Source organism: Aptenodytes patagonicus, chromosome 1, assembly GCF_965638725.1.
Source record: "Aptenodytes patagonicus chromosome 1, bAptPat1.pri.cur, whole genome shotgun sequence".
Taxonomy (NCBI): domain Eukaryota; kingdom Metazoa; phylum Chordata; class Aves; order Sphenisciformes; family Spheniscidae; genus Aptenodytes; species Aptenodytes patagonicus.
In genome coordinates this window covers 220332731-220349070 of record NC_134949.1, presented here as the reverse complement: position 1 = coordinate 220349070, position 16340 = coordinate 220332731, and the positions used below count along the sequence as shown (strand labels likewise).

At 38.9% G+C, this 16340-nt stretch overlaps 1 protein-coding gene across 21 annotated transcripts in view; it reads left to right on the top strand.

The window, feature by feature from the left end:
• The window catches only part of DLG2 (discs large MAGUK scaffold protein 2), a 1063600-nt gene that overhangs the window by 695578 nt on the left and 351682 nt on the right, over nt 1–16340 (top strand). For all 21 annotated transcript variants that reach the window (XM_076328370.1, XM_076328369.1, XM_076328371.1 and 18 more), the window contains one exon: nt 6520–6644. In XM_076328370.1, the coding sequence (XP_076184485.1) occupies nt 6520–6644 (125 nt within the window). The remainder of the gene's footprint in view (nt 1–6519; nt 6645–16340) is intronic.

The following is a 16340-nucleotide window of genomic DNA, read 5'->3' as shown; positions in this document are numbered from 1 at the left end:
TGGGCCTGATCCCCTGGTTGTCCCGCTCATGCCTTGTGAGCGCCCTCAAGATGAACCGCTCCATAATCTTCCCCGGCACCGAGGTCAGGCTGACAGGCCTGTAGTTCCCCGGATCCTCCTTCCGGCCCTTCTTGTAGATGGGCATCACATTGGCAAGCCTCCAGTCATCCGGGACCTCCCCCGTTAACCAGGACTGCTGATAAATGATGGAGAGTGGCTTGGCGAGCACCTCCGCCAGCTCCCTCAGCACTCTCGGGTGGATCCCATCCGGCCCCATAGACTCGTGAGTGTCCAGGTGGCATAGCAGGTCATTGACTGCTTCCTCTTGGATTATGGTAGAGGTAGGAAACCTACAGGAAAAAAACAAAACAAACATCTTGAGATAAAATTGTAAGTATTTTAGGTACACTATTAAGAATAATCAGCATAGGCAGTGTTTCCTGTTTGTGTTTTCTTTAATACATAAAATTCTGCTTTTTATGAACAGGTGGTTTAGCAAGAGAAGATTTTCTTTAAAGTCTCAAAATTTTATAGGGGAACAGAAGAAGAAGCATTATTATAAGAATACAAATCACAGATTAAGTTATTTATCATCTAATTAACCATTTTTTCCCTATCACTTTTGTTCAAAAGTTTGCAGCACTTTGCAGATGTATATTATTACTGCCCTTTCCCTTTCTCCTCTCTTCCCCAAGCAATAAAACTTTCCCCAAAGAAAGAGCAACAAGTTTGAGCTCACAAAGGCAGCGAGGGTCAAGAATTTTGACTCTCTTTCCCATCATCTCATGAATGGACTTGAATCCTTCATCCACAAACACGTACGCTGTGACCACTCTTAACTTCCCCTGTATTTACTGATAAGCAGCATTTCTTAGGGCCTAACAGAAGAGTCTTCATATATTTCTGTGATACTGTGTTTGGATTTAGGTTTTCTGTGGAGCAGGAAAACAATCTTACATGATGGAAACTTAATGTCCTTACTTGGGCAAAACCCTTGAAAACAGTGGAAAGCTTTGTAGGCTTGACTTGTGTCAATTCTGTTATTTACATATTACTATTTATTTACTATTTGCATAGTTCAGCACATTACAGCTTTATTAACATTAACTTATATTCCTTAACAGCTGAGCAAAATGGCTCCCTTAAACCTGTAAGTAAAAAAAATAGAAACACAAAGATCATTTCGGTAATAGAGGCTGTGGGAGTATGTGTTGTCACCTGAAACATCTTTCAGCCTCTGGAAACTATTCTGCTGTACAGTTCCTCATTCTCTCTTGGACTTTTTGCTGACTGATGGACTCTGTGAAACAGGCTTCCTGGTACGCTGCCATGACAGGGTGAGGTTGCAGCAATAGTTAAGTGAACTCTGTGCAATTCATGTCTATTATTTTTCTAACCTAAATGCCAGAGAGCTTCAAAATCATGTCACTTCAGAAGATTATCAGAAATTCTTTTAGGAGCACTGAAGTAATTAAGTCATTTAAAAAGAGTCTGTCAGAAGCCGGTGTAAAACACTGAGTTCTGCTGTCACATTATTGATTAGAATGAAAAAAAAAAAAGAAATTAAAACAGAAAACAACCTCTATGTGATTGTGGTATGCTTACTTAGTGTGGTAAAATACAAATCACTTGGTCTTTATATAGGGAAAAACTCAGTCTGCCCTAGATGTGCATTTCTGATCTCATTTCTGCTTCTTGGGCTTATATTCTTCTGTGATTTTGTTAAAGACTGAATGACTTTACATCATTCATAATCAAACTCTGCTCTAAAGTGAAATGCAGCTCTTGAGCAGGAAAAAGAAAAAAATGAGACACAGTAAGGAGGAAATCATTTGTAGACATGTATGGAAGGCTATCAGCCATGGACAGCTGTAATGTCATGGGAGAATAACTTCAGAAGTTCTCAGTGTCGACTTCACTCTGTCTCCACGGAAGTCAGTGTGGAGCACTTCTGAGGATTACTCTCTGACGAAATAAAAATGCTGCAACCTATGAAGATGCAGCCTGTTATATGGCTGCTCATAGTGGTGTGTAAAAGGAGAAGAACGCAAGATGGAAGGCTAAGTAAGAAGAAGGATGGGTCACATGGCCTTCTGGCTACCCAAAACCATTACCTGCTGGGGATTCTTACTTTATTTTTGTGATCTTCACGTTGGCAGTATAACAAGTCTTGAGGGAGGAGATTCAAACTGGCCAGAACTTGCAAGTTTTATTTTCTTTCCCTGGCATGTGAATCATCCATCATCTTATTCTGACCCTAAGTGTTGTGTTTCAGTGTTGGAGAAGGTGTAACACCAGTCATGTGAAGTGATACTGTGTCTCTGTTGGAGGTTGTCTGCCCCTCCAGGGCCGGAAGAATTACAGCCAGGCCTCTTCCCTGCTCAGGCTGAGCTATAAAGAACTCAGCTGACCCTTGTGGAAGTGCAAAGCCCCGTCTGAGAAAGGCATAAAGGAGGCAGGCTTGTGTAGTAAACCTTAAGAAGAAGTACTGACCTTCCCTTCAGAGGAGAACAGGAAGGAGGCCTCTGGGGCTGGGCTGGGAGAAATTATTGTGATTTGGTAGCTTGACCTAAGTTTCTCTGTTTGAAAAGTAAAGCTGAATCAAGAGAGAAATTTGAGCTTGATGGTAAATCCCTGAGAAGCATGAGATACCCAGCATGAATAGGAGGAAACCGAGGCAGCCTTTTTTTAAGGCAAACTGGGCATGTTGTACTATGCTAAGCCTTTTGTCAGGCTGTGTGCATGGCTGAGGCCTTGCAACAAAAGGTGGGGATGCTAGTAAGAAACTAAACTAACAATTAAAAAAATACATTCATGCATCTATTGCTGAGTAATTTTGTGCAAATCTTCCCTGTATTGTCAGTAACTCATTATATGAGGTTTTTATAGTAGTAGCAATTCAGAACCTGGACAAAGAGATGGCAAGATTTAGGTCAAGAGATAATTTAGCTAAAATGAATTGAACATAAAATTATTTAGATCTGGACCCTTATATATTTGGGCATGCAAATAATGACATTTGAGCAATGCCATTAAAGTTAGTAGGTCTGAGACTTGTTCAGAGTTTTTTACCCTCTACGTATGTTTTGGGATTTTTGGCTAAATCTCTGCTACCGAAGAATCCTGAAACAAAGCTGGCAAGCATATTTGGGCCTAAATATGCTTTTAATCTCAATTAAAAAGTACCGATGGAATATCCCAAAGGAGGAAGACTTCCATTGCTTTACACCTCTTCTCCTCTGTATCAGCTGCTATTAGTTCTTATTAAACATTTATCTGCATTGTCACCAGGCCCCTGAGCTCATTGTTAACTTGCTTTGTAAGCATCCAAGAGAAGTAAGGCTTGGAATAGAAAGAGGGCAGTGAATTAACTTGACAGATATTTATGGGGAACCACTCCCAACCATGAGAGTCAGCATGAGAGAAAGCATGAATGTTCCACCTTGGAAAATGCAGTGGCTAAGTGATGGTTCAGCTGCTGTTTTGGGCTGAGGGAAGGCAGACATTTTCATCGGTTAACATGAAATGACAGGGAGACAGAGATATGCCAAGAAAAGCTGTGAAGATAATTAACACACTGTTTTTTTCTGGGATGGGGACAAAGGAGATGCAAAAAGTAAAGGGTGGGGAGCTAACCCCTGCAGAAAGGTTCAGGAAGTGTTGTGATGGTAGACAGTACTTAATGGGAACTTGGAGTTACAGCTCGTCAACTACGATGAGTTTTTAATATAACAACCATATGCTGATGAACCTGCACACTAGTAAGATGGGACAAAGCATGAGGGGGAGGAGGGATCTGTACATCAGTATTGCTACTCAGAACTGAAGTACAGTAGCTTTCAACCAGAACGTTCCTATTACATTATTTTTCAACCCAAGGCTCTTAAAAGGCCAGTTACCCATGAGTGATGGTAGCCATGCTTTTAGCCTTGTTGGCCGTGAGCTGAAGGACAAAGACAGAAGATTTTTCCATGTAGCCAATGCAGACCCTTCAAGAACCACTGTGAAAAAAATTGTGTAATTGCACTTAGTTTTTGCAGTGCAGTTTCTGGTGCAGGAAAGCCTTGCAGGGATACACCTAGCTGCTGAGGCAGCTAGTGTGTGACTGCTTGTAGATCCTGTTGATCAAGTCAAGGACTGCAGCCAGAATAATTGCTTGAAAACTTCTGGATACAAAAATGCCAGTGACGAGTGCTGCCCTGTTCTTTTAAAAGGTTATTCCTAAGGGGCAGAATCGGAATAGCCTTGCAGTATAGCAGATGCACATTTATGGATAAATGTCAAAGGATAGCACAGATTCTTCCGAGAAGTTTGTAGCAGTTTTACCACGTCACTGCTTACAGTCAGCATTGCTATATTTTTTAGCTCTAAAAAGTTAATGGAAAAAAGTATGGTAGGAGGAAAAGAGTGCAGGGAAAGTGTGAAACCTTTTCAGAAATCATTTCCTGCTGAGAAATCTAATGAACTTTATGTGAAGAACTGTAACAGCTAAGCACACCCCACATAATGGGCAAGCTTTGACAGTTTTTAAAGCTCTTCAGGCACGCTTTTTTGTTATGATATAGCTGTTAGTGTTCCCTAACCAACTAAAAATTATGTCCAGATTTCTCCTTGCTACCCTGCTCTTCCTCTTTTCCTATCAAGAGTAGGTTTTGGGGATTTGGAAATCCACCTCCATTCAGAAACACAGGTTATTGCATATTTTTTAAATCTATTTGGAGTTAAGAATAAACCCAACAATTTTATTTTAATTTTTTTTTTTTTGGGGGGGGTCTTAAAAATCAAGTATTACTTACACAAACTTTCTAGAAATTTGTCCTTGTTTTTAGTAGTGTTTTAAGGCTTTTGTTCCAGGCTTCATGAAGTGTGTATAAGTATACATTTTTTTCATTCTGATGTGTTGGAAGATTAGCTTCATTAATAATATGACATATAGAAAAACTTACAGGAAAATATTCTTAAAGTATTTTTAGAGTGCATGTTGGTGTAGAGTACACTGTATAATTAGGCATGTGTTAAAATATTGGGAAAATAACCTGAATCTGAGATGATCCTGATGATGAAAGGGAGATTAAATCAAAGATTTATAATGCTGGCCTGGAGATGTTTATTAACTCTAGTGAAAATATAAACAGAGTGTTTCAGTATTACAATGTTTTTCGTATTATAGCTAGCTGAGAAGCATTAAGATATGTGTAGCCCTAAATCCTTCTCCTTGGATTATAAATTAGTTTAGTACTGAAAATTTATTCACAATTATATGCTGATAGCAGAGCTGCAGATTGCATGTACATCTCTTGAGTAATGAGAACTGCATTGCTTGTGAATGTAGAATACTGATAACAGAATTAAGAACTTGATGTGCTGCAGGCAGGCAACATGCAGGCTTTCACACACAAAATGTGTTGCATGCCTGACCTACTAACTGAAGCAGAATTCAAAAACGCAGAAATGAGATTTGATTTAAATTTTAAAAAGTAGAGAGGTGCTATTTTTATTAGTAACTCTTCTCACTAGGACCGAACCAGATACCTGTCCACAAGCAGGAGTGAAGGAAACAAACTCCCAATAATCTGAGAAATTGAGTGAAATAAGAGAAAAGTATTTTTAGTGCCCTGAACATATTTCATTCGCAGCAGTGTACATATTCTGCAATATCAATAGTCTTGTATCACTGTGATAAGCCTAAATACCTAATTATAAACATACTTTGGGATGAGAGAGACTTAAAGGATCGAGTATTGCATTGAATTTATTCAAAAGAATGTCTCTGATAAATGTGAATTTATACAGAAAAGTATAATAACTAATATATACTTCCAAAAAAGGGTTAGAATTGTGGGTTTGAACTGTATGTGAAAAACAGTGAGTTAAGTTGCAAGTGTTTGTATGTGTGTACATACCTATTTAACTTTCACGATATTCGCACAAGTAGTAAAAGCAATAAGGATTATTGAGTAGACCCTCATAATGTGTCTTTCAAATATTTCATTCTAGCAAATCAGTAAGATGCAAGAAATAGTTTTGTTTTGTGGATTTTTATTTTTTTTTAAAGCATGTGAATCTGAGCAATGATCACTTTTCAACAGAAAATGGTGTACTAAAATACTTCAGGGCTAAATGTTACTCACTGTTTCTATGTGTAAATGACGGTGGGTTTTAAAGTCTTTTTTCAAAGCTCTGAAGTGTTTTTAGCCTCTAGTTCTCATTGACTTGGATAAATTCATATTGGAGTTCAGATGCTAATTTATGTGGCTGCTTTTGAAAACAATTAAATTTAGGTCAAATCCTATTTCTGTAGGAGCATCCATTAACGCTGCCATTAACTCTGGGAAATCTTTGTGTTCGCAGCCTCTGTTCTTTAACTGACAATTTTTTCTGAGTCACCTGCCTTCAAGTATGGAGTTGCCAAATAAAGCGCTTTCGTTAAGAAGCAAGGATACTTTGCTCCTGCACTGCAAATAAATTCTGTAGAAATCTAGCATCTGATGATGCATTTACTTTTTTTTATTTTTCCAGGGGAATTCCGGCCTGGGGTTCAGTATTGCTGGAGGAACAGATAACCCACACATTGGGGATGATCCTGGGATATTCATTACTAAGATTATACCAGGAGGAGCTGCAGCAGAGGATGGAAGACTCAGGTAAAAACTGACTCATTATGTATGTTTGGAAACAAAATGCATCATTATTATAAATTATTCTCTAGGAGTCAAATGCGAACTGGGTCTTTCACGGGGTCGGGGGAAGTAAATGACATGACTAGAGTCTCCTTTCTGCAAAGGTAGGAGAGCTGATTTAAGTAGCTTAAAGCAACGGAATAGGGTTAGTTAAGTCCTGTATAAAAGGGCATTTGCTGGCACCACCTTCCATCTTTCTACCAGTCATTTCATTTAGTACAAAAGGCAAGATGGGGACAGGAGGAGGAAACAGGCATATCAGCATTAAAGTCTTCTCTGCTTGGTCTTTGTAAGTTCATGGCTGAAGAACTATGCATTGGTGTTATAAGGCTATCAAGAGTTCCCAAACTAGAGCCATTGCTAAATAGTCATAGCTATTTGTGGACGCTCCCTGTTATTTGACTGCTGTAGTGAGGTGTGCTAACCTCTGTTTCCAAACATTTTTTGCTCTGTGAAGATGTGACGGCTATGCTCTATATTCTCAGTCACCTCCAGAGTAGTTTATTGCTGTAGCTCCTAAGATGGACGCACAGGTCACTTGTGGTTCTCAAATACATGGTAGCACATCTCTTAAACAAGAGGAACCAGAGAAGTGCTTGTGCTTCTCTTTCTTTATGGACTGAATACAGAAAAGCTTCCGTCTGTCACAGAGACTGCAACCCATCTGTCAGTAATGAAGCCTGCTGATGCTCCAAAAAGGCAGTTTAGCTGGAAAGACTTGGGATAAAATTGTGAAGCTTTCGTGATCTCAGCAATGGAATCTAAGCTCTGGGAGCCTTTGCCAAAAACAGATGGACTAAAATTCATTAAATATGACCAGATGGTAGCAATAACTTTTTTCCCAAAGCCTTTTCCTTTAATTCAAAGTTAAAAATAGGGGGAGTTGGCCAGTTTTTCGACCAAGTTTTGGATATTTCTTATACTAGGTTAGTAATTTGGAAAGGATTCTTATTTTTACTGTGATAGTGATGAGGAGTCATGGTGGTTGGCAGTGCCTGAAGAATTTACGGTCTAAATAAGATTGCAGACAAAAGGAGTAGGAATAATCTCACGAAACATTATGACTAAAATGCAGCTATCTACCCCTAAGCTAGTCATCTTAGAGTCTCCTAACAGTCAGTGAAGAAAAACCTAAGCATTTCTAGGTTGTGATTCATCTCATCCTAAAGTCAATGCCTAAAATAGAACAGAAGAATCACATCATAAAAGGGCCTATATTTTCATTGGTGACTCAAATGAAAAGGAGTTTCTTCAACTAGTTCAGCTGTAGTGATTTGTACTGTAAATGTCTGCATTGGGCCAGATGAGCTTCATGCAAAACAGAACATTGGGAAACAGCAGTATCTGGAAATCATGCTATCAAATTTGACATTATGAACAGCATAGGAGAGTCTTAAACCTGCATCTCCCTTTCTACAAATAGGAAAGAATCCCTTGCAAAAAATAATAATAATATCTTTTTTAGTAGAGTTTTTAATTAATTTTGAAACCTTTTTTAGTTTAAGCTATTAAGAAGACAGAAGCCATTGCAGTATTTTGTCATCCTATCTTTGTGTGAAATCAAATATTTCATAACTCATCACTATACTAATTATCTACTGTAAATTTAACTCATGATTATTTAGTAATTACTGTGTTGTAAAGGTCTTAGAAAGACCTTCTAAACCCACAAAAAATAGCATACTAATGCAATTCATTAATCCGTATTAAGATTAGACCTGGCAAACTTTGTGTTTTGTAATAAAAGTTTAGTAGTACAAGTATAGTTGTCTTATTACTAAGACTTAGATAATATTCTTATAGTATTTCTTAGCACATTTTGAAGTAATTGATCTAATTGATAGGCATGTATTTGGCATGGTTGTTTTTCCTATTCTCATTTGTAAACATAGATTTTACAAAGATTCCTCCTTTCCTTGTTTTATCTGGTAAGTGGGTTCCACTTTGCTACAACGCTAGCGAAGACACGATCTTGTTATGTTTTAGGAACACCTGAAAATGTATTTATCAGTGATCATTACTGATATGCCACTGAAGAGAAGAGCTATCCTGGGGCAGTCTCCACTGCCTTACATGATAATCAATTTTACATAACAGAGAGTTTATCAGCTAAGGCCACTCTATAGGAACAAAAGCTCAACAACATGCAGTAACATCTGCCAAGAATAGCAATAACCTAGGTTCCTAGCAAAAGCCCAATTTTGAATTACCTGAGAATGGGAGATTGGTGTTTATGGACAGAAAAACTATATACTTTCTCATGTCCATTTTTGCCTCAGACTCTGTCTGCAGATACCCTATATTATATAGCAGTGTGGACTGTTTGAACTGGCTTCTTAATCTACTGCCTGTTTTTAAATCATAAAAGCCTGTAAAATCACTTTTACTGCATTTTACATGAAGTCCCTTTGATCTAACTTAGCTGAGTGAAGTTCTTCAAATAGCGAGATTGTGAAAGTGACCTGCGAGAGATGGACTTAATGCTACAGACCCTTGCAAATTTTTTACGGGTATAGATGGTATGACAAGCGGAGGAGTAGGTCAACTGGAGCTTCGTGTAAGTCCAACAAAAGCAAATGTAACCTCCTGCACCTGGGAAGGAGTAACTCTCCAGTAGACAATTTATAGTTATAGGTACATAAATATCAGGTGTAAATGCCTGATGGGAGGGAATGAAGATGAAGAAGCCAGACTCTTATCAGTAGTGCCCAGTGACAGGGCAAGAGGAAATGGACACAAATTAAAACACATGAAATTCCACCTGAACATCAGGAAACATTTTTTTACTGTGAGGGTGACTGACTCTGGGCACAGGTTGCCCAGAAAGGTTGTGGAGTGTCCATCCTTGGAGATATTCAAAACCTGACCAGACATCTTCCTGAACAACCTGCTCTAGCTAACCCAGCTTCAGCAGGGAGGGTTTGATAAGATGAACTCAAGAGGTGCTTTCCAACCTAAATGATACTGTGATTCTGTAATTTGCACCTGAGTCAGCAGTGTGCCCTGGCGGCAATGAAGGCTAGCATGGAGGTCAGCACGGATGCACAGAGGAAGGACTAGAGGCAAGAGTCACATGTTGCAATAAGGGAAATTCCAATTGAGTCTGAAGAAAACAAAAATCTTTTTAATGAGGATAGTAAGGCACTGTAACTGGTGGTTCAATGAGGTTATGGGATCTCTGTCTTCAGAGGGATTCATAGTTTGTCTGGACAAAGTCCTGAGTCATGTGATTGAACTTTCAAGTTGGCCCTGCTTTGAGCAGGAGGTTGGACCAGATGACCTCCAGAGGTCCCTTCCAACCTGAATTGTTCTCTGATTCTTTAGATTATTCTTATATATAAAACCTGTGTGTGAGATTGGAACAAAGGTGATTAAGTTCCTGGTTTTTTTCCTTTAGTGGAGAACAGTACTTTTATTGACAGTAGGTACAATGCATAGTGTGGGTTTGTAGCTCTTCATGACCCATATCTCCACATCAATACTTAAAAAATAGTAAAAGTTATCAGCCACTTTAGGCTACGTTCATTTTAATAAAACATTCCCGGTTTTGAAAGACTTCTTGAACTTTCAAATATTAATAACTACTGTGTTTACATACTACCCTCCCTGAAATGCACTGACTTCTAGAACTAGTATAAGAACCAATACACTGCACAGTTCAGATTTTAGAAGACATTTTAGGTAAGTACACTGGCACAAACTCCTAATCTTGCAAAATACAGAAAGCTGTGGAATCTTTTATGATGTCCATATAATATATAGAAAATAATTTCATATATAGTAAATAATATATAGTAAAGAATTTCATGGAATCCAAAATAATTAATTTTGGATTTGATTAGCTAAATGTGAATATAATAAACTTGGGACTAAGTGAAAATAAGTTTTTTCTGAATGCTGCATACCATGTTTCTTTGAAGATTTGATTTTCAAGTCAGTGACAGACAGAGAATATAAAACCTCCAGAAGTAGCAACCATTCCCACTGAGTTGAAGGAGAATTTCTCTCAACAGTTTGATCTTTTAAGACTTTTGATGCCTAAAAACTTCTGCTTCTATCTCACAAATGTCAGTTGTCCATGGGCAAACATCTACTTTTTAATAAAGAACCTCTGAATTTGGACTTCTTTTACTCTCTAGAAGAAAGAGAATTCCAGTAATTTATGGCTCAGTGCCTTTTTTTGTTTTATTTGAGTTTGTATCAGAGCAAAAATACAGTGGTTGGCTCAATTGCCTAGATAAAGCAAAGAACTTCAATAGGCTATCTCAGCAGTTCCTTCTATTGACACATCAATCATAAGTTAAATTCTGGCTTCTACAAGGCAACACACATCTAAAAAATTCATCATACTCTGTGAAAAAAAGAGTGATCAACTTATGGAACTAGAAACACAGTGTAGTGGTATAACTTGATTGAGAAAAAAAAATAATAAATCAATAATGAAAAGCTTTCAATTGTGACCAAGTTTAAAAGAGCAGAGACTCCCAACATATGAATTTATTTTCAGCGATCATAAACCAAAGCTGTTTTGAGTCAAAAATCATTCTTTCTGTTTACAATTTCTCACAGTCCAATTCTGATCTTCTGGTGGAGGTATTTTTCTCAAAACTCTGTCTACAGGAATGAGTGGGTCATAGGAGTTCCTTATCTATTGCTTTCAGAAAATATGCTTTTCCTTTTTGTGAAGGCAAGTTGGAAAATGTGAATTTTAAAAGGTCTTGGGATTTAAAAAACAAATAAAAGAGTCTTGGATAGAAGAAGAATTAAAATCTTATGTTTTATACCAATCTCATGGTCATAGGAATCTTACTGAACCTGTGATTCAAAAATCAGTTACTGTATATGTGACTGAAAATGAATGAGTTTATTTGCAGGACTGTGAGATAGATTTGGACGGCCTTGAGCTTGAATTTCAAGGGTTAATGTTGTACCGAAGGTTATTTTGGTATTTAAGCCTGAGCTGTATTCAAGAGGAAAGAGGGTTTATAGGAGGGGTGAGTCAAAGGGAAGAAAGTGGTTGTGCCTGGAGGCACACTGCCCTGGTAAGCTGCCCAGACCTGTAGCTGTTTCATTCATTCTTTCTTCGAGGAAACTGGTTTCCAGTCTCTTTCCATTTGTGAACCTATATTTTTTTTTTTTTCCTTAGGAGTGTGGATATTTGTAAGGAGAACTTAAACACTTTGAGAAAAGTAGATCGATTGCGAATTGCCTTTGGCAGACTGATCAGAAACAGCACACGTAACCCCAGCTATCTGAATAGGTTAAAAACTAGTAAGGCTGTGCAGTGTTTATCTTTCCTTTGTAAAGTGTCTTTCCTGATATTACTGTAATTACTGATTGTCAGGAGGTTTAGGATTGTGAAACTGCATGCTGTGTTGTTCTACCATCACCATAATAGTTAGCCCCATTGGATTTTTTTTCCCCCAGCTCTCAAAGTGATTTGGTGTGAGCAAAGGAACGTAATACACATACTAATGGGAGGAGACAAGAACCGAAATAACTTGCCCTCAGTCATCTATTAAATCAGGGAGAAAGCCTGGAATAGAATAGTGATTCCTTCTCTCTTATTTCTGTGCCTTACAGGCTTCAGTTAAATGCCTACCAGCAAAGGTTTTAAACAAATTAGATTTGTGTCCCCTTCAGTTATCAACTAACCCACTGATGTGTCAAAGGATTATAAATTTAGCTAGGTATATGTAGCAAGAGAGGAACTCTGGAGATAAGACTCTTTTCTCATGCATATTTTGTTAATAAAAAATAAAACTAAGAAAAATGAATTTAAAGGTAAACATTGCATTCCGATCAGATTTTTTAAAATATTTCTGTGTTTCACTAACGATGAACCAGAGGGGAAATATTACAATTTCATGCTATTCATTCAAAGCTTGAAAACTGGAATTAAGAAACACACTGGTATAACTATTGTGTGCAGTTTACCTGAGAAACTCGAATGAAAGAAGAAATGGAGGAGAGGAAACAGAAGCGAGTCCCCACTTGCGAGTTGGCTGGATAAAGCACCCCTTTCAGTCTTTGCCCCATGGGCTGCGCTGACAGTGCTTTGCCTCTGATGAAAAGTCTGAAACCTAAATCCCTCCAGCAGCAGCAGGCATATAGTTGTTGCCTGGTGGTATCTGTTTGTAGCTCTAGATTGCTTACTAAGAAGAAGTGAATTGAGAGTGATAACAGGAAAAAAACAGGGGCTTTTTCAGATTAATGTGAAGAGCTACTCCCAGAAGAGATGATGTTCTTTACAAGTGTGTCATGTGTCTCTAATCCAGCTTAGGCAACTGGCTTTATTTCACCATCATTATATATCAAAACAGAAGTGTGTCTGCTTTGTGATTCACTGCCTAAGTCCCTGTTTGTTAACTTTTGATCTTGTATTAAGCCTATCAGTACCAGGTCTATGTGCACTGCAATGGCATAAAGCTTGTTCAGGATGTTATTATAATTATAGTGCTGCCACAAAACACTGATTCATATCTGCACTGTTTACAGGCCTCTGACAATGCTATTAGTTCAGTACATAATTTAGTAGTAAGTTAATAAGAGACATTCACCCCATTAGGCAAAACATGCTTGCTTTGCAGACAGTCATAAATTAGATCATGAATTATTGACTGCTCACTCTGTCCTGGTTTGTGTTAGGAAGTTTGATCTTATTAACTCTGTTTGTCTGTATATCTGTGCATATCATTTTTGAGCTACTGTGGAATAAAAAAAAGATAGAATACCACAACGGATCTACACGAAAAAGGCAGGTCACAAAATCAAAATCCGATTTTCATACATTATTTTTAAAGTTGAAGATGGCTTACTATGACTCAAGTTTGAAATTATCAACTTATTTTCATCAATGGAATATGTTACCATGTAATTATCTTTTCTGATGCTTTCACCACTTCACTTCTCTTTAGCTGAATCCTTCTTTTTCTCTTTTTTCCTATGTGAAGTTTACATTCCTTATTTGGTATTGCAGAGCCCCAGCATGTCTCTGAATTTGATTGTATTTCTGCTTTTCCTACTTTGAAAATCATTTGGTAGGCTGTAAAAGTTATCTTAAGCAGTGCAAGAAAGGAAAAGGAAATCGTGTTTTAACTGCTGAATTCTCAGGTAAATGGAATAGAATTTAATGGGGAGAAAAAAATACTTCTCTGGCTTGTGGTATTTGAAACTGGTGAATTTTAGGGGCCCCTTTATAGACAGTAAATGACAGTGATGGACATTTTTTGTAGAAGTTTTCTTTTGTAACACAAAGGATCAGTTTCTTCCCCCTATAAGTTTCTGAGCTGTTTTCCACTAATTGAAACCATTGCTTGCGAATAACACTTAAGCAAAGTAGCGTGTTATTAAGACTTTAGCTACTCTGCAGTTATATAATGCCCATTGCACTAGTTATTTCATGCAATGGTACTGAACTGGTTAACAGGGCTCTCTCCCAAGAGTTCCTTTAGTACCCATCCTGCCTGAAATTGCAAACGCCCCAGAGTGCTGCAGCAGCAGAACAGCAGCATGCAGCCAAATCCAAGTGATTATTTCATCAACATGTTTGCACTGCTACTGCAGTTATGAATTTAAATAGCTCAGTGATAATTTATCTGGAGTAAGAATCCTTCTGTGGTTACATACCTGAGAAATCATCAGCTCTCTATGGAGTCTAGCGTTAGTCAAGGAAAAAATATTTCACATCTGTTCCTGAACTCGACAGGTGTAACCCTCTGGGGTGCTGCTGAATTCTTCATTTCTTTCAATTCCCACCGAACCTGAAAATAAGATTTTGGATGAAAAAGAAACGGACTTAAACTATAGTAAAAAAGTTAAGTTCCTTATAACCAGCAAAGATCTGATTCTAAAACTTTTAAGAAAAAGCTTGGTCAACTTTTTGCTTCTGACAGCCAAAACCACTAATACACAGTGAGACAGTCCGTTCATACGCTGTCAAAACTCTTGGCTGTGGTTTGAATAAACACTTTGGACTTTCAGACTTTAGCCAGACCGTATTTCCTGACAGTACCTCATCACCGTTGTCACATTCCTTAATCGACTTTTACTGCAGATGTTAGAGCAGGGGTTTTAAATTTATTTTCCCATGGCATGTGATTTTTAGTATCAGCCTTGCAAGATGTCCGAGTACTTTGTTTGGATGTGTTGCTTACATCGTGCCATTCTGCATGTTGCTTTGAATCATACCATTACAAAAAGCAAGCTTTTTTTGCTTCTACTTACCTATTTGCATTCTACTCAAAGGTGTAGCTAACTCGATGTTAAATGCGTAGCTTAATGGTACTGATGCTCTGAAGCTGCTGAAGTTTCTTACTGAACTTGAACTACATGTTTTCTCCTCCTTCATTTTTTTTAACACTACACCTTTGTTTGGAATAGCTATTCTCAGTCAAACCAGAGGGGAAGGGAGGGTTTTCTGCTTGTTAGTGCAAGTGCCTGGGAGGCAGCACTGCTTAGTTTTGTGCTCAACTTGCTATGCCTGATCTGTGGCAACACTTCTCTTCTTTTGTGCTAAAGTTTCCCCATTTGTAAAATGGGTATAGTGATCATTATCTTTGCCTCACGGGGGTTGTTGTGAAGCTTAAACGAGTTCATATTTGCAAAGCACTTTGAAAGCCCCAGATGAAAAGTGCTTGTAAAAATACTGAATCTGGAATTGCCTTCTGGGTTATCTGTTGTAACTGGTTTTCCTGCACAAACCTGAATATGCTTCAGACAGTGCTAGTGTCAGTTGGGAGGATTTTAGCCACGGGTGAGGAACAACCGAGTAGTTTGGTGTACTTCGCAGGCAAAGCGTATCTCAGTCCCAAGGAAGCGCCTTGTCCTTCCCCGGACTGGACTCGCTGAGGCCGGGCCGAGGCAGCTGCCTTTCCTCCGGGCTCTGGGGCTCGAAGCCCCCGCATGGTGCTGGAGCCAACTAAACCGGAGGGCTCGGAGGGTAAGTCAGGGCTGTGAAGCCGTCCCTGCCCTCTACCACACCTATAGAGCCTGGCCTGGGGCATCTTCCTCTACCTGCAGAGCAGCCCTGGAGCTGGGAGGAGCTTTGCAGCTTCCTGGTGCGTTCATTCATCTCAGACTTTACAGGGGTTTGCTTTTCTTTCCCCTTTCTTTATCCCAACACCTTCCTCTCACAACACCCCACAGCTACCTACACCTTGTTTGTCTCATTCTTCGCCTCTCCGCTGTCCCACTTTGGCCTCTGGCTTTGAAGGGCAGACATGAATACTTGTTCTGTGAGCAGAAGTTTTCCTTCTGGCCACCATTAGAGGCTGCTGCCTCCGCCGGCTGCCAGAGCCGCCCAGATCAAGTCGAGCTGCCGACAGAGGCTGGATGCGCTGGGAGTTTCAGTGCTCGGTTGCTAGTGGGAGTAGTTTCAGAAGGAAAGCATCGTACATGGCAGTGGCAGGAGACGAGACGCAGAGAGACTGAGGATAACTGGGGAGTTAGAGAACGGACGGAGGAATGGAAAAATGTGGTAAGAGCAAAGGATACCAAAGCTGAGGATCGAGCTGGATAAGAAATGCAGAGGGAAAAGAAATGCAGGGTGGGAGAAACAACTTAATTTTGGGAGGGGGGAATAGAAAAAGGAAATAGTAGTTCCTATAGATCTCGCAAAAGAGTTTAATAAAGAAAATTTGACACATTTGAGAGCACATT